Source organism: Musca autumnalis, unplaced genomic scaffold (assembly GCF_047663935.1).
Source record: "Musca autumnalis isolate F117 unplaced genomic scaffold, ASM4766393v1 scaffold_5, whole genome shotgun sequence".
NCBI classification, from domain to species: domain Eukaryota; kingdom Metazoa; phylum Arthropoda; class Insecta; order Diptera; family Muscidae; genus Musca; species Musca autumnalis.
Window position 1 is genome coordinate 54,525,779 of NW_027412088.1, and position 18,390 is coordinate 54,544,168.

Below are 18,390 nucleotides of genomic sequence, written 5' to 3' on the forward strand. Positions count from 1 at the left end.
ACGCGAAGCAAGCTTGGTGGAAAGAGACGAGACATAAGACCAGAAAGGTGAAGTCGCCACAGAAGAAGGACCTGATTACTCTCAGAGTGAAGAAGTCAGGAAATGAAGATAGTTCAGCTCGATAGCGGTGGACAAAGGCTAGAATTGGTGCATTGGGGGCGATCCTTCGGAATAATGTAATTAGATTTATGTAGTTATAATTTTTAAATTTCTGATAAAATTTTTAATATTTCATCCACATTTTTTTTCGAAAAATGTTTGAACATAATATTCCTAGCATTTTAAATGTTTACATGAGATGTTCGCCAAGTCGCAATATGCCTCCTCATATTTTGATATTTAAAATCAAATACAATAACCTCTTTTAACTTACCAATATCCTTTTCTGTGGCATGTTCATAGGTCACACAAAACCGTATGACATATTTGCCATTGACCATGGATGGAATCATGTGCATTTTGCCGGAGTGATTGATTTGGGCCAACAGCTCTTGATTGTAGGTATCAGCAGCTCTAAAACAAAAAAGACACACACATTACTTTCGTTTTCATTCTTCCTTTCCTCCTCCTCCTTCCAACTTACCTCATGCGGAAGCATACCAAACCCAAATAGACATCATTTCGCACCTCAAAACGTTCATCTTTACGCACCAACATTTCAAATTTCTTCGCCAGTGCCATGTGATTTCTTATGTATGCCTGAAGACCGGTTAAACCATACGTGCGGAAAACAAACCACAATTTCAGTGCACGAAAACGTCTAGACAACGGTATACCATAATGACGATAGTCAATTGCTTTTTCATGTTCATGTTGCAGGTACAGGGGATTTACATTTAAAGCTGTCTTTAGACTCATGACATCCTTTACCCACATGGCAGAGGCATCAAAATTGGTCAGCAACAACTTATTTGGATTTGTATTAAATGAATCGGCATATTCTAGACCATCGGCAAAACGACGCATTTCCGGTAACATAAATGAATTTCCCGCATAGGCACCATCAACATGGAACCATATACTGGGTACCTCTTTGCAGACTTTACCAATTTCCACGAGATTATCAAAGGCACAGGCACCAGTTGTACCCACTGTTGCCACCACAAAGAATGGTGTAAGTCCCGCATTGGCATCATTTTGTATTGCCTGCCGCAATAAATCCACACGCATGCGTCCCCTTTCGTCGGCTTCAATTATGCGCAGTTTTACCAAAGCCATTTTGGCAGCCTTTTCCACCGAGGAGTGAGCTTCTTTACTGGCATAGGCTATTAGTTGTGGTAGAAAAACGCTTTCATGTATTTCGGATGTAAGGCCACGTAGCTTATTTATGGCCCTGGAACGTGCTGTGATCATACACACTAAAGTACACTCGGAAGCGGAACCTTGCAGCGCTCCACCACCCCGACTGCCGGGAACATCTGTGATAAATGCTTTCGGTAAACCCAACGCCTTGGCATACCAATCTAAAACAATGGTTTCCAATTCTGTTGATGCTGGACAAGAGGCCTGAAAGGAAGAGAAAATTAAAGACGTTAAAGGATGAGGAATGTGAAAACAGTATAAGGGCATGATAGAGAAAGATGGTATTAACATCTATAGACCGTCAGAATGTGATTTTTCCAGCTGGAAAAAAAGTTTGAACTGCAACCAACTTCACCTTGGGTTGGAAATTCAAGCGAAGTTGGTTGCAGTTTAAAAATTTGTGAACCATTCAAAGACTTTTAAAATAATTATTGCTGCCAAAAAAGATAGAAGGCTTCTATAGACACTTTCTTGAAGAAAGGGTGCTTCTATAGACACTTTCTGAAAGAAATGGATCTTCTTTAGACCCTTTCTAAAAGAAATGGTGCTTCTTTAGACCCTTTCTGAAAGAAAGGTTGCTTCTTTAGATCCTTTCTAAAAGAAAGGGGGCTTCTATAGACCATTTTTGAAAGAAGGGGTGCTTCTATAGACCATTTTTGAAAGAAAGGGTGCTTCTATAAAACATTCTTTAAAGAAAGGGTGCTTCTATAAACAATTGTTGAAAGCAATGTTGCTTCTATAGTTCTTTAATGAAAGAAAGGTGGTTTCTATATTTTCTTAATGAAAGAAAGGTGGCTTCTATATTTTCTTAATGAAAGAAAGGATGCTTCTATAGAATATTTTTGAAAGAAAGATGACTTCTATAGACCCTGAAAGAAAGGGTGCTTCTTTAGACCCTTTCTGAAAGAAAGGGTGCTTTTTTAGACCCTTTCGGAAAGAAAGGGTGCTTCTTTAGACCCTTTCTGAAAGAAACGGTGCTTCTTTAGACCCTTTCTGAAAGAAAGGTTGCTTCGATAGACTCTTTCTGAAAGAAAGGTTGCTTCGATAGACTCTTTCTGAAAGAAACGGTGTATCTTTAGACCCTTTCTGAAAGAAACGGTGCTTCGATAGACTCTTTCTGAAAGAAACGGTGCTTCTTTAGACCCTTTCTGAAAGAAACGGTGCTTCTTTAGACCCTTTCTAAAAGAAAGGGTGCTTCTGTAGATACATTCTGAAGAAAGGGTGCTCTGTAGATACATTCTGAAAGAAAGGGTGCTTCTATAGACCCTTTCGGAAAGAAAGGATGCTTCTTAGGCCATTTTTGGAAGAAAGGGTGCTTCTTTGGACCCTACATGAAAGAAAGGGTTCTTCTATAGACCCTTTCTGAAAGAATGGGTGCTTCTATAGAACCTTTCTGAAATAATGGGTGCCTCTTTAGACCCTTTCTGAAAGAATGGGTGCTTCCATAGACCCTTTCTGAAAGAATGGGTGCTTCTATAGACCCTTTCTGAAAGAATGGGTGCTTCTATAGACCGTTTCTGAAAGAATGGGTGTTTCTATAGACCCTTTCTGAAAGAATGGGTGCTTCTATAGACCAAATCTGAAAGAAGGGGGGCTTCTATAGACCAAATCTGAAAGAAGGGGGGCTTCTATAGACCATTTTTGAAATAAGGGGTGCTTCTATAGACCCTTTCTGAAAGAATGGGTGCTTCTATAGACACTTTCTGAAAGAAAGGGTGCTTCTGTAGATACATTCTTAAAAAAGGGTGCTTCTGTAGATACATTCTGAAAAAAGGGTGCTTCTGTAGATACATTCTGAAAGAAAGGGTGCTTCTATAGACCCTTTCGGAAAGAAAGGATGCTTCTTTATACCATTTTTGGAAGAAAGGGTGCTTCTATGGACCCTATATGAAAGAAAGGGTGCTTCAATAGACCCTTTCTGAAAGAAAGGGTGCTTCTATAGACCAAATCTGAAAGAACGGGGACTTCTATAGACCATTTTTGAAAGAAAGGGTGCTTCGATAAACAATTTTTTAAAGAAAGGTGGCTCCTATAGTCCCTTAATGAAAGAATGGGTGCTTCTATAGACCCTTTCTAAAAGAATGGTGCTTCTATAGACCCTTTCTGAGAGAATGGGTGCTTTTATAGACCCTTTCTGAAGGAATGGGTGCTTCTATAGACCCTTTCTGAAAGAATGGGTGCTTCTATAGACCCTTTCTGAGAGAATGGGTGCTTCTATAGAGCCTTTCTGAAAGAATGGGTGCTTCTATAGACCCTTTCTGAAAGAATGGGTGCTTCTATAGACCCTTTCTGAAAGAATGGGTGCTTCTATACACCCTTTCTGAACGAATGGGTGCTTCTATAGACCCTTTCTGAAAGAGTGGGTGCTTCTATAGACCCTTTCTGAAAGAATGGGTGTTTCTATAGACCCTTTCTGAAAGAATGGGTGCTTCTATAGACCAAATCTGAAAGAAGGGGGGCTTCTATAGACCAAATCTGAAAGAAGGGGGGCTTCTATAGACCATTTTTGAAAGAAGGGGTGCTTCTATAGACCCTTTCTGAAAGAATGGGTGCTTCTATAGACCCTTTCTGAAAGAATGGGTGCTTCTATAGACCCTTTCTGAAAGAAGGGGGGCTTCTATAGACACTTTCTGAAAGAAAGGGTGCTTCTGTAGATACATTCTGAAAAAAGGGTGCTTCTGTAAATACATTCTGAAAAACGGGTGCTTCTGTAGATACATTCTGAAAAAAGGGTGCTTCTGTAGATACATTCTGAAAGAAAGGGTGCTTCTATAGACCCTTTCGGAAAGAAAGGATGCTTCTTTAGACCATTTTTGGAAAAAAGGGTGCTTCTGTGGACCCTATAAGAAAGAAAGGGTGCTTCTATAGACCAAATCTGAAAGAACGGGGGCTTCTATAGACCATTTTTGAAAGAAAGGGTGCTTCGATAAACAATTTTTTTAAGAAAGGTGGCTCCTATAGTCCCTTAATGAAAGAATGGGTGCTTATATAGACCCTTTCTAAAAGAATGGGTGCTTCTATAGACCAAATCTGAAAGAAGGGGGGCTTCTATAGACCAAATCTGAAAGAAGGGTTGCTTCTATAGACCAAATCTGAAAGAAGGGGGGTTTCTATAGACCATTTTTTAAAGAAAGGGTGCTTCTATAAACAATTTTTGAAAGAAACGTGGCTCCTATAGTCCCTTAATGAAAGAAAGGATGCTTCTATAGAATATTTTTGAAAGAAAGATGGCTTCTATAGACTTCTATCTTAACGACAATTTTTGCAAGAAAGGGTGCTTCTGTATAGCCTTTTTGGAAATCGCTTCAGATCCTATCTGGAAATCTTTCATGTGAATTGCTAAGTATATTGAAAAAATTAGGAGAGACATTGGTTCCTCGTTCAGGTCTTTAAGAACTATTTCTACCAACGATTTGTGGGCGTAGGATTTCAAGATTGCAACCAACTTCACAGTGAATTGCCAATGAAAGGTGACAAAGAAATTCCAAGTAGCGGTTGGTAACATTAATATGTGGCAATGACAATAGAAAATCGACTGATTAGTCTGTCTACGATCGGATTTTAATTAAAGAAAGTGGATTAAGATTAAAGAAAATATAAAATATGCTTGAAGTTTCTTTCTTTAAAGTTAAAGCTACGGAAAAAATTTTCAGTTATAACCCAAGGTAGAAATTAACTGCAACCAACTTCACATTGTATTGCCAATGAAAGGTAACAAAAAAATTTCAAGTAGTGGTAGGCAACATTGATATTTGGCAACGACCATTGAAGATCGACTGATTGGTCAGTTTTATATCGGATTTTAATTAAAGAAAGTGGATTAAAGACAATTTAAAATATGTTTTAGGTTTTTTTCTTTAAAGATAAAGCTGCGGAAAGATTAGTCAGTTATAAACCAACAATGAAATGAACTGCAACCAACTTCACATTAAATTGCCAATAACAAAGAAATTTCAAGTAGTGGTTGGCAACATTGACATTTGGTAATGCCCATTGAAGATTGACTGATTGATCAGTTTAAGATCGGATTTTAATTAAAGAAAATATTAAATATTATAGCCTATTCTAGCCTAAGACAATTCGAGTTCAATATCAGTCGAATTACTACCAAACTCCTGTTGTTATGAAAAGCTTTTGTTTGACTGAAAACAAAATCAAATCAAATATTTTTCAAAAAACTGAAGGTTGGTCGTAGTTCGATCGAATTTGAATTCGAATAGTCTTAGTGAAACAGGCCATTCATTTCTATTGATTTTTTCGCTACTTACCCATGAAAATCCAATCGATCCAATTGCACTGCTTAACATATCACCCAATATGGATGGAAATGAATTACCCGATGGAAAGTAGGCAAAAAATTTCGGATGATTCCAGTGGACAACACCGGGCATAACTTTCTTTTCGAAATCATCTAAGACAGTTTCGAATTTTTCTGGTTTCAAGGGGGCTTCATCTGTAAGAGTGAAAAAAAAGAAGAAAAACCAAACATAAATATTTAGACAACAAATCACAATGAAATAAATAAACAATAGAACTCCCCTACTCTTCTCACACACCACAAATTGTGGCCATGAATACGAAAAACCCGAAGTAGATAATTCACAAATATTTACACCACCTACAACAAAATAATTAACACATAAATGATGTTGCCGCTGCTGAATTGAATTGAGTCGACTCAATTTGCCGTGTGTGGGTCATTGTTTATTTTGCCGGGTTTCTATCAATCGGCAACTCGACATAGATTCAAACATATGTACATACTTATGTTGAATAGTCATAGAACAATTAAAACAAAATAATTCAAATGTTTCTCTTTGGCAAAAAAAAAAAAAAAAAAAAAAACAAAAAAGAGAAACACGTTTTGCGGAGGTAGTGTTGGCCACCTTTTTTTAATAGATTGGCAAGGTAGTGTGTTAATGAAATATTTAAAAATATAACAAGAAATTGCCCAATGAACTACTCTAGTAATTGATTTAGTTTAGGTTCGTTCGTGTCTGTTTAATGTTTATAAATAATTGTTTATTTTGAGCGAAATAAAAACAAAACAAGTAAAAAAGTATCAGTCGGCTTTGCCGACAGAGATATACCCTCAGCCTGTGCAAATTGAAACACTTTTTAGGGGGTTTCAAAATTTTGGTTGTATGAACCGACAAAAATGTTGATTAGGATTAAAGTTCAAAAATGTTGCGGAAAAGGTACTTAAAGGAATGGACCGACATAGATCATGGGGGTGCCATAGGGGGTTTTTACACCCTTCGGGCTGTTTTCTCAAGAAGTATGGACTTGCCCCTGAAACAACTTTTTCCATCGCAATTAAGGCAGCGAATGTAAGTTGCTTCAACAAAAATCAAAGTGATTTATTAGCAGGTCTTAAAGTGAACTTATCCAAAATTTTGTGTGGGAGGTACGGGATGCATTGGACAAATATAGTCCATATTCGAACCTGATCTATATCTGGTAGATATTATGAGAATGTGTAAAGTATGGATCAAATCGGTCACTCCCATCAAGAGTTATAGTGCGAAAAAATTTTCCGAACATTTTTGAACTTTTGTGGGGGAGGTACCTGAAGGAGTGGACCGGTAGGGCTTATTTTCAAACTTAAACTAAGTTTGCACAAAATATTACGAAGGTCACATTTTGGACCGAATCGGCAGATTCGGTCGAGAGTTATCTTGCGCTCCAACCACTACACACGGTGTCATAGGGCTTTTTTTGTACCTTTCAGGCTATTTTCTCAGGAAGTATGGACTTGCCCCTGAGGAAGCTTGTACCTTCGTATAGGGTACAGTGAATACAAGATGTTACAACAAAAACCAAGGCGATTCGAGAGCAGGTCCTAAACTGAACTCTTACGAAATTTTGTGTGGGAGGTACTCGAAGGAGTAGACCGATTGAGTCCATATTGGAACCTTATATAATTCTGGTAGAAATTTCATAATGTGCAAAGTATGGACCAAATCGGTTGCTCCCTTCAAGGGTTATCGTACGCACAAATTTTCCGAACATTTTCGAACTTTTGTGGGTGAGGTACCGGAAGGAGTGGACCGATATAATCCATCTTTGAACTTGAACTAAGTTTGGACAAAATATTACGAAAGCCAAATTTTGGACCGAATCGGCAGATCCGTTCGAGACTTATCTTGCGTTCCAACCACTACACACTGTGTCATAGGGTTTTTGTGACTTTCAGGCTATTTTCTCAGGAAGTATGGACTTGCCCCTAATGAAACTTACAGCGTCGTATAGAGGACAGCGAACACAACTTGCGTAAACAAAAATCAGAGCGATTCGAGAACAGGTCCTAAACTGAACTTTTCCTAAATTTTGTGTGGGAGGTACCCGAAGGAGTAGACCGATTGAGTCCATATTGGAACCTTATCTAAGTTTGGTATAAATTACACGATGTGCAAAGTATGGACCAAATCGGTTATTCCCTTCGAGAGTTATCGTGCGCACAAATTTTCCGAACATTTTCGAACTTTTGTGGGGGAGGTACCTGAAGGAGTGGACCTATATGGCCCATCTTCGAACTTAAATCGAATCTGGACAAAATATTTCGATATCCAAAATTTGAACCGAATCGATTAATCCGTTCGAGAGTTATCGTGCGCACCAGCCTGCCAGACAGACAGACAGACAGACAGACGGACGGACATTGCTAGATCTTCTCAAAATTGTCTGAAACGGATATCGTACAAACATACTTGGGGTCTAAAACCATTATTTCGATGAGGCACATTTTTGGTCGTATCAAAGTGTAAATACCCTCTTTAGCCTAAAGGCTGAGGGTATAACAAAAAATCATCAGCTAAGAATGTCTATTTGTCTTGGTTACCAACCCTCTTCCCTCAGGCACAGGTGTTTTGTGGTTTCCTTTTTTTCTTTCAATTTTAGTGAATAATTTTTATATTGCTTGCTGATCGCTTGTCTAGGGCAAACAATTGAAATTGAAAGTTGCAATATTTACAAAACACTTTGACAATTTGTTTACAAATGTTGAAGTTCAGGGCATCAATAACATTTGCCCTTGTCTGCCAACAGGGAGAGATATTAATTGATAGTTTGAAATAATTTATTCAAAATGTTATTATCAAGGCCTGAATGGATATTTGTGGGGCCTTCACGAGAATAATTAGTCATCAGGGCATTGAGCACAGTATGGCGCCCAACAGTTTCTTATTTATTTTAATTTATAAACTATTGTAAAACAAATAATCAATATGAAGGCAATGGAGGGTATACATTTAGAGAAGCCATTGTAGAAAAATCTACTAAAGAAAAATGTGCTAAAGACAGTTTCATAAAAGGTGTAAAATGTGCTTCAAAATTTGGAGCAGACGCCAGGAAACTCAATGTAATAAACAATGATTCTCTCTAGAAAGGATCCGAGTAGGGAAATTGAACAAAAAAGTTCGAAATAAAAGTAACAGCCAGTTTCACTATATCGACGAAAGAAAAACTACTTAACTCGTGTATAATTTTCAAATTTTGTGGTTGTTTCCAAGCAAAAACAAAGTTAATGTTACCATGAAAAGCAAAGTTTAGACATAGTGAAACATGCCCTAAATATGTGTATCTCTAAAGCATCCATTTGAATGTCATTGAAGAAAAAATGTTTCAAATTGTATTTCAAACCTCTTTAAAGTTGTTGCGAAAAGAATTGACAATCATAAATCCAAGATAGGAATGAACTGCAACCAACTTCACATCGAATTGCCAATTAAAGGTATCGAAGAAATGTCATGCATCGGTTGGCAACATTGACAGTGGCAGTGTCCATTGAAGATCGACCGAATGGTGAATTTAATGGTATGTTTCACTAAGATGATTTGAATTAAAATTCGTTCGAATTACTACCAAAATTCTGTTTTCTCAAAAGTTTTCTCAAAAGTATTTGATTCAGTCTCTATTTCAATCAAACAAAAAATTCTACAATAACAGAAGTTGGGTTGGAATTCGAACGAATTTCGAATCGTCTTAGAGAAACCGGACATAAGATGAGCTATTCTTTAAAGAAATCGTATTATAGAAAATATTAAATTTGAAGCAAACATCATGAATCTCAGTGTAATAAACAATGAATCTATTTAGAAAGGATCCGTTTGGTGTAATTGAGAAAACAGATCCGCTTTCAATACCAAAATATTGGATAGAGAAGGACATGTAAACAAAAGCTGTACGAGAGCTTACGCATTCAGGAGAATATACACAAATCAATCAACACCAAAGAAGACAATGCAAACCAACAATATTCGGTTGCAATAGCTTTACGTGATAATATGTTCCATAATGCTAGGTGTTCGTGGAGTCCAGTTTTTATATCTTCATACCTTTAGGCTAACGATACCATCCAAAAATGTGATGCGATAAATGTGATACGAAATAATAGTTTTGAACCTGTTCACGTAGCGAACAGCCTGATTTTCTAATCAAGATAGTGAATGTCTTGGTGAGGTTTGCATGTGTAGAGGATAGAGAGAAATTTAGTTCAACAGGGATCTATTTTAAATACAGTCCACTTGAAAATGATAAACATGTGGTAGGCAAACAAAATAAAACATTTTGCCTATTGTAGGCGAATCGACGAACATTCTCATTAGTTCTAACACTTAAAACAGGCATTGGGAACCTCAGTGTAATAATTAACGTAGCGTTACAAATTCTTTTTGAAGGTTATGAAATGAATTGAAAAAATTAGGGAAAAGTGAAGGGAGAAAGAAATTGATTTCTCCTTCAAGCCTATTAAATCTATTGCTACCGATGAATTTCCAGGAGTAGGGCAAATCCATAATATAGTACAAGTTGGTTGGTTTTCCAGGCGATCTTTCTTCAGACATTAAGAGATTTGACGAATTTATCATTCTAAGATTCAGAGCAAACATTAAGAAACTCAGTGTAGTAATTAAATGTGTAAATCTATCGCAAAATTATCCAAAGAAACTTGCAAATGCATGTAAAAGAGAAGGGAAAAATTGATTTGTCCATCAAGCCTATTGGACCTAGTGCTATCCTTGAATCTGCAGTCTTTAAAGAAATCTAAAAGTTATATTTTCTAACATATCAAATGAAGAATATTCATCACTGATCGAATCATAATGGAGCGGACTAAACGCCTCGACCTCGATCATGGCTGAATGCTGACGGACGCGCCCACGGGTTGCGGATAGTGGAAAGCCCAGTAAATATATTGGGTATCTGCGAATTAAATTAGCAGTTGCGGACAGCTCAGTGGTTACAGGGGAGAATCTCGGGGGTGTTGACCAGCGATCCCTGTAGTGACACGGTGAGTAATTGGGACCGGAGTGAAAAACTAATAAAAAACAAAGCCAGAATGTGGTTTAGTGCTGGCAGTCCCACCACCATTCTAAGGTACAATGGACCAATCATCTGCTTACGAAATGTCTACAAGAATTGAAATAAAAACCATAACGTTGGCGAACTTTGACACACGTTAGAACAATAAGTGATTCTACAAGGCTTGCGCAGGTTATCTCTCAAATAGACATATTTGACATCGGAGTCCTAGATATAATTGAAATGCGATGGACCAAAAATGGGGAGTTCATAAAATCAAACAGAAGCGTGGTTTTGTTCAGTGGCAAACAGGAAAGACGGAAAATAAAGTCGGCAAGGGAACAAAATATGCGTTAACATCTTGGAAAGCTGTAAGTGATCGGATCATGACGGCATGCCTCTATACTTCAGTGAGGAAATCTGTTACAATTGTTCAATGCTATGCCCCAACAGATGACGCCGAGAGTACAAAAAAGGACGAGTACTATGAGCACCTAATTGCCACTAAATCAAAGGTCACATCCTCTACTGGTCTTTTGCAATGCAAAAATTGGCTCCGAAATCACAGGAAAGTCACGATATTGTAGAGCGTATCATAACGATGTGTCAAGACTTCAACCTATGATTGGTGACTTGATATTTTAGCACAAGGAAATCAGTAAATATACATGAACATTGCAAGATAGAAATAAAAACAAATCGATCACATTTGTATTCGGAAACAATGGAGAAGTTTCTTAACCCAGATAAAGCCACTGGTCGTTTAAACGCCACAAAAAAATGGTTGCAAAAATTGACGTAAAACTCTGGTTGTTTCGAATATTTTTGTGGGGCTTTTTGCATTTTATTATAGTATTGTCTATTATCTGTCATTTCACGATTATAAAGCTTCATTTGACCAATGCATTTCCACGCAATTGGCCCAAAACCCAAGCTATTCCAAAAAAAAATCGACTTTTGATGAAAATTTTAAATATGCGATAAAAGTTTAATCATAAATGTTAGAACCGTATATGGTCAGGGATTTGTTAGAAATATAGTAAGAGTATTTTCTCAATCAAAAACCATGGGATTGACATATAAGGATACACCTATATTACCCTTCAAAGTTGTTGGCACTTTTAAAAGAAAACCCGATTGCAGGAAAACTATACGTTTTAGAAAAAAAAAATTAAAAAATGTTTAAAAAGTCTCAAAAATATAACTTTCATAAACAATTTTAAGTTTTCTCGCAAAAAAACTCTCGGCGCTAAGTGGGTTAACTGCAGTCAGCACAAAACGAAGTGGAGACATACACAGCGACCATGAACTGGTCATAGCCCATATCCGACTTAAGTTGAAGCGACACCTTTCTAGTCAAAAACTAACAAAGGCCAATTAAAGAAAAGAGTTGAGACAGCAAATAAATGATACCTTTTTGCCAAATAATAGGTCTGTACGATAACTTTCCCAGCAACAATTTCTCAGCAAGTTCCAGCAACTTCTCTCAGTGAATTTTACCCTCTCAAGCAAGAAAAATTGCAGAAAGTTATCGAACAGCATTTTGCAAAAACTTGCAAGAAAGTCAGCTGTATGAAAATTGTTTCTGTTTCTATTGATATTTTAAACCAAATGAAACAAAAACATCAATTTTAAAATTATATTTACATTAGGCAATTTTCCTTGCGGCAATTGTCAGTTTGATGGAGAGAGAGGTGAGGCATATGGTAACCCTTTGCCTCTCAACACCCTCTCTCATCTACAAACTGACAATTGCCGCAAGGAAAATTGCCTAATGAATGTGGATAATTCGCAATTATCGATAACTGTCAAACCGTCCAGCAACCACAAAACATTTTGTGGTTGCATGATGAATGACAAAAATGAACGGCCACACTAGCAACAACAAAGCTGTCATTCAAAACTGACAATGTGTACCCAGCTTTACTCTCTGAAAAGAAGTTACTGAATAATTATTACTGAAAAAGTAAAAAGACACAACTATTGTCAAAACATATTTTTACCCCATGTTTTTGTAACTATTTTTTGTTCGTTCGTCTATATTCGTAATAATTCAGGCATCCATAGCTCAGCCCCCAGATGACATACGGACCTAATTTTTCGTAGACGCGTTCCATATATAGTTAAGAATTCCTCTTTTAAAAATCAGAGATTTACATTTGCGCTTAGGCGAGTAAATCGATCTACAAATTTTGACAGTTCGTGTGAGAAGAATAAAAACTTTTACAAAAACAGGGGGTTAATCAAAAATAAATAACAAATGGTCTGTTCCAGTACTGCAAGAATCTACTAATTTTTACTATTTTGTCGATAACATAAAGGAAAAAATGTTATCGTAGTAAAAAATAGTAACTTCTTGCAGGTTCTGGAACAGAGCAAAATATTCCGCTTCTGTAAATAATAGCTGTGTACAACATATTTATTAAAGCTTCGAGAAGAATATTTGATCGTTTTCTTCTACGTTTTGTGGATATTTCGCGCAAAAAATTTTGACATCAAATGAAGCCTACACACACTGGTCGAAACCACTGATCTAGCGGCGCGAAAGTCAAAAAATCGAACTATAAAATTGCGAAATATTTTCCATTGTATCGGTTACAGACACTTTGCAGACAAAGATTTTGTTTTTTCAGTACACTGTGCGACACGAAAAAAATTAACCACATTCTGACACTGCAGCGTTATAGAAGACGAAAAATAAGAAGACACGTGTCTCGGCGTTTTTCCCTGTTACTTCGAATTTCGCGGTTATGGGCCCCCAAAAACCTGAGGCCTTGATGTCAAAAAGGACCATTTTGTCAGGCTCATATCTTCTAAACCGCTAAGAATATTGGTTTACTTGTGGAGGCAATGTTGTAGCTCTCATCTTAAGGAATAATAATTGTGAAGACATAAAATCCATTCAACCTTATCTTCAAGGTCAAAATCGTTAAGGTCAAGTTTCCGTTATATTTTTTTCTCAGATTTTGGCCTACAGATATCAAACCTATCAAAAATGAATCAAACAACCAAATACAAAAATGTACCTTAGATCTCAATAAACAACTTTCTAGAACATACGAACCCTGTAGAAATGGTTCTTAAAGGTCAAAATAGCAAAACAAATGCAATTTTTATTTTCTTTTATCGGTTTCTGCTCCATAGAAATTAAACCATTCAAAATTCAAGAAAACATTCAACCACAATAATATAGCGAATATATCAGTATACAACTTTGTGAAACATCAGAGCCCACTACGAACTGTTCTTAAAGGTCAAAATAGCAAAAAACTTTAGAAAATATTAGATTTTTATACTTTTTTCTACGATTCTGGTCCATAGATACCGAACCTTTCAAAATTCAAGAATACAAGCAACTACAAAAATGTACCTAAGATCTCTGTTAACAACTTTCTAGAACATATGAACATTAATAGCAGAGGGTGTGATTTAAATTATAAAAATTAGTTTGGGGTCTGGAGGTACTTAGTTATATAGCAATAAATTTTCAAAAAAAAAATCAATTTTTAGTGTTTTTATGGGTTGTACGCGCTTGTTCCATAGAGTGCATATTGTAAACTTGGCCGAACTTAGGTTCGATTGTTTTTGGGTAATGAAATTGGACTCTTTCGATACGGAATAACCACATTAGGGCTGTAAATATTTGCAAATCTTTTGATGACTGTACTTTTAAAATAAGGGATTTTGCAGGAAATTCATACAAATTTAGATGTGCATTTGTATGGGAGCTAAATTAAATATGGACCTATCATAAGAAATGTTTGCAAGGAGGAGTTCTACCCACGGAGACACTATAATACCATATTATAGCTAAATATGTTATCAAATATGGGATAACTATAAAAGGGGCTACATCGAAACATAAACCCGTATTGAAAATGTTTTGTAAGAAGATTTTATACGCAGTGAGAACACGGAATGCAAAATTACCGCCAAGTTGGTTCAAAAATGTGGTCATGATATTCAAAATACCTTAAATTGGGAAGTACGGTTACATGGGGGCTATATCAAAACGTGCACCTATGTCCATAATTTTTGGTGGAAATATTTTGTGACCACTAGGAACCCTAAGTACCAAATTACAGCTAATTTGCTACGAAATTGTGGCTTAAATCCTCAAAATACCGAAAATCGGAAGGTACCATTATATGGGGGCTATACCAAAACATTAGCCGATATTGTTCATATTTGGACCATTATTACCCACAGGTACAAGCTGAGTTTGTGCAAAATTTCAGTGACGTATCTCACTTCGTTTGCAAGTTATTAATTTCGCGCCGCTAGATCAGTGCTTTTGACCACCGTGCCACGGCCTGAATTTGCCTTTTGGATCACCTTCTTTAATTCGCCTTGGAAGATATGATTCATCAAGCCCATTATTTTCACTGATTTAAATAACGACTTTACAGTAGAACGATAGCAAAAATAGATGTATAATTTTCATTCAGTTTTTCCCCAAAAATCTCATAAATTAATTTTATAGAGGAAGAAATCCCCCGTAGTTTGTGTATTTAATTGCCAATTTTTGTTTTTGCTGTAGTTGATTAAATTTATTACAAATTAAAAAAAAAAAAAAATTAAAACGATTTTTTGCCGCCAAACAAAATTCCACGAAAATCTCTATATCTGTGGCATAAGCAACGTTGGAAAAGTTTCAGAGTCATAAATTTCCCATAAAATAATGTTTAGTTTATTAACTCACAGTGCAAATTACTTGTAGAGGTTGTTTATAAACAATTTCGTGCAATACAAACCCGAAAAGTATGAGAAAAAGAATTTATAGAGAGAGGCATCTGTTCTTCGCAGCTAAATAATATTTTGCATGGAGGAAATAAATTCTGCACAGAATGTTTTCTAAAATAAAAAGTAGTCCCACATATATTTTAGGAATCTTTGGAAAAATGAAGAAAAAATTGAAATAACTACGAAACTGTCATATTTTATCGATTCCCCGGGCAGGTAACATCAAAAATTTCAACGGTGGCAAAATACCCCCTCAGTAATGTTGGCGACATTTCCTGAGTATTTCAGCCATGTAAAACTTCTCTACAAGTGGTGTCTTAAGACACGCTGTTCGGACTCGGCAATAAACAGCAGGTCCCCCTATATCATTGAGCTAATATAAATCTTATTGATATGAGAGAAGTCTCCCTTGTTCCGTATGGGATGTTTGTGGAACAATTATCAGTATTGTTATTCATATAAGAAAATCTGTTGGAGAACTGTGTAAGAAATACATACATATTAACCAAATTCCCCAAACAAATCCAAGTTGTTATTATCAAAACAAACAAAAAAATAAATTTCATAACTGATTGAAACACAACTAGGTATTTTGTTATTTTTTAATGTCTAATTGATTGTTATTCCCTCCAATTATGATATTTTATGAAGTTATTTCAAAATAATTAATACCTAATTGATGATTTGAGAACTATAAAATTTATTAAGTGTGAAAAATTGCACGTTTTGTGTGCACTTGAAGAAGCTAATTTCTGTTAACATTAAATAATTTGCACTACACAAACAGCGGGATTTTGTTTATTTTTGGTTTACTGTTGAAATTTGTTTGCACATTATTTGTGTATATCAAAACAACTATAAATCTAGTTTTAAATAGCTGTTTATATTTATTAAATTAATATTACCTATATTCCCCAGTTATAGGTAATATTAACTTATAAATTGTACAAGTCCTTATAAGAATATTCTAAAATCTCTTTTCGAATATTAGCAATAATATTGAATAACTTAAACATTTCTTAAAAAAACAGAGGCTCATAAGCAGCATGACATTCTCACTCTGGTTTAGAAGAATAAAGGACTGCCAAGGCCACATTAGAATCAGGCGGTACATACACTTTGTTCCTTTTACAAAGCAAAAAAAAAAAAACAAAACGTCATGCTCTTTATGCTCGAAAAATTAATTTATGTTTTTTGCATTACAGCCGAATGTAAATTTATTTCATTTTTGTCACCTGTCAGTTTCACGAAAATATACAAACATACACACATATGTATATGTATGGGTTATGAAGTGTTTACCCAATGCTCACAATTTATCTCAATTTTTCTTTCCAATATCGCCCCATCACTCATTTATAAATAGTATTTATCTCTCTAAAAACATATTGTTCTCAAAATGTCAAATAATATAAACAAATTGTATATTTGTCAAAACTATTGTTTATTCATGTAAATAATACATCAATATTTGCATGCAAGCAACTACGAGTACATTAGAAAACAATAGAAGAGGTGGAGGAGGAAGAAAAAAAGATAAAAATATTATAATTTAAATATTTCAATTAAAGGGTGAATTACGGAAATACTATTAGTAGCAATCTCAGTTGGAATATATTTTAAAAATAATAAAATCAAAAAATGTGTTTGTTTTTTTTGAAAGGCCTAATTCAACAGCCCTATTGTGAAAACTCACGGGGAGTTGATGTTCATAATCTTTTATCTTTTTACCAAAAATTTAATATAAAATATAAAAAAATAAAAAAAAACTAAAATCATTCTGACCTAAAGCCAAAAAGCAACAATTTAAACAATCTATACAGTATAAAAAAATAAAAAAACTAAAATATGAAATATTAAATATAAAAATAAAAAAATATAGAATATAATACAAACTAGCAAATAAATAAATTGATAAAAATCTATAATATAAAATTAAAATATATTAAATATAAGGAACTGAAATAAATAATGTTAATATAAAAATAAAAATAAAGAAAAATCTAAAATATACAAAATGAAAATACAAAAATTAAAATATAACAAGTAGAATTATAAACTATTTTTTATAAAATGAAAAAAGTATAACAAAAAACTAAAATAATAATAATAATGATTTATGGCCTAAAGCGCAATGAGTTTTATTGCTAACATAAATTAGAAATAATAATAAAAATAATAATAATATAAACAATAACAAATAGAAATATAACATATTTTTTATAAAATAAAAAAAAATTAATAATTAGAATATAGCAAATATAAAAGAAATATTAAAAAAAATATATATAGAATTTTTATATCTTCTATAAAAATAAAAAAACTTAAATAAAATATAAATTATATATAACTGAAATATAAAAAATTAAAATCGAACAAAAATAAAATATAAAATATAGAAAACTATAAAAAAGTTAAAAATAAAAATAAAGCAATAAAATATAAACAATTAAAAAACCAAAAACAATAATATTACAAATTTAAATATAAAAACTGTAATAATGAATATAAAACGCTGTATAAAAACTAAAACATAAAAATATAAAACTAAGATATTAAATATAAAAAAAAATTAAAATTTAACATATAAAAATATAAGGAGGGTTGGCGTTTTTTGTTTGGGATGACGACTTCTATTTTGTTTTTCAAAATAGTCAGGCTTAATCCCATAGTCGTTGTTTTAATATTTTATTAAAACAACTTTAATTTATTAGTGGGAAAAAAAGTTGTTTTAATAAAATATTAAAACAACGACTATGGGATTAAGCCTGACTATTTTGAAAAACAAAATATAAAAATATAAATAACTTTGAATATAAGCATTAAAATAAAAACTAATACAAAATATAAAAAAACTATAATATAAATAAATGTTTAATATAAAAACATAAAAAATTATAACATAAAAAATAAAAATAAAAAACTTAAAATATAGGAATTTAAATATAACAATTAGAAATATAAAATATTTTTGTTATATAATAAAAAAAATGTAAAATATAAAAAAATAAAATTTAACAATTAGAATATTTAAAAAATAAATAT

The 18,390-nt window shown here is 34.1% G+C and overlaps 2 protein-coding genes across 4 annotated transcripts in view; one reads left to right on the plus strand and one right to left on the minus strand.

Moving 5' to 3' along the window:
* The window catches only part of Rpp25 (ribonuclease P protein subunit Rpp25), a 153,387-nt gene that overhangs the window by 16,631 nt on the left and 118,366 nt on the right, over nucleotides 1–18,390 (plus strand). The gene's annotated exons all lie outside the window — the stretch shown is intronic.
* The window catches only part of Tdc1 (Tyrosine decarboxylase 1), a 28,977-nt gene that overhangs the window by 6,071 nt on the left and 4,516 nt on the right, over nucleotides 1–18,390 (minus strand). The window contains exons 2-4 of the mRNA XM_073989095.1: nucleotides 5,571–5,755; nucleotides 584–1,506; nucleotides 374–513 (exon numbers count right to left, since the gene is read on the minus strand). Coding sequence (XP_073845196.1) covers nucleotides 374–513; nucleotides 584–1,506; nucleotides 5,571–5,755 — 1,248 coding nt within the window. The remainder of the gene's footprint in view (nucleotides 1–373; nucleotides 514–583; nucleotides 1,507–5,570; nucleotides 5,756–18,390) is intronic.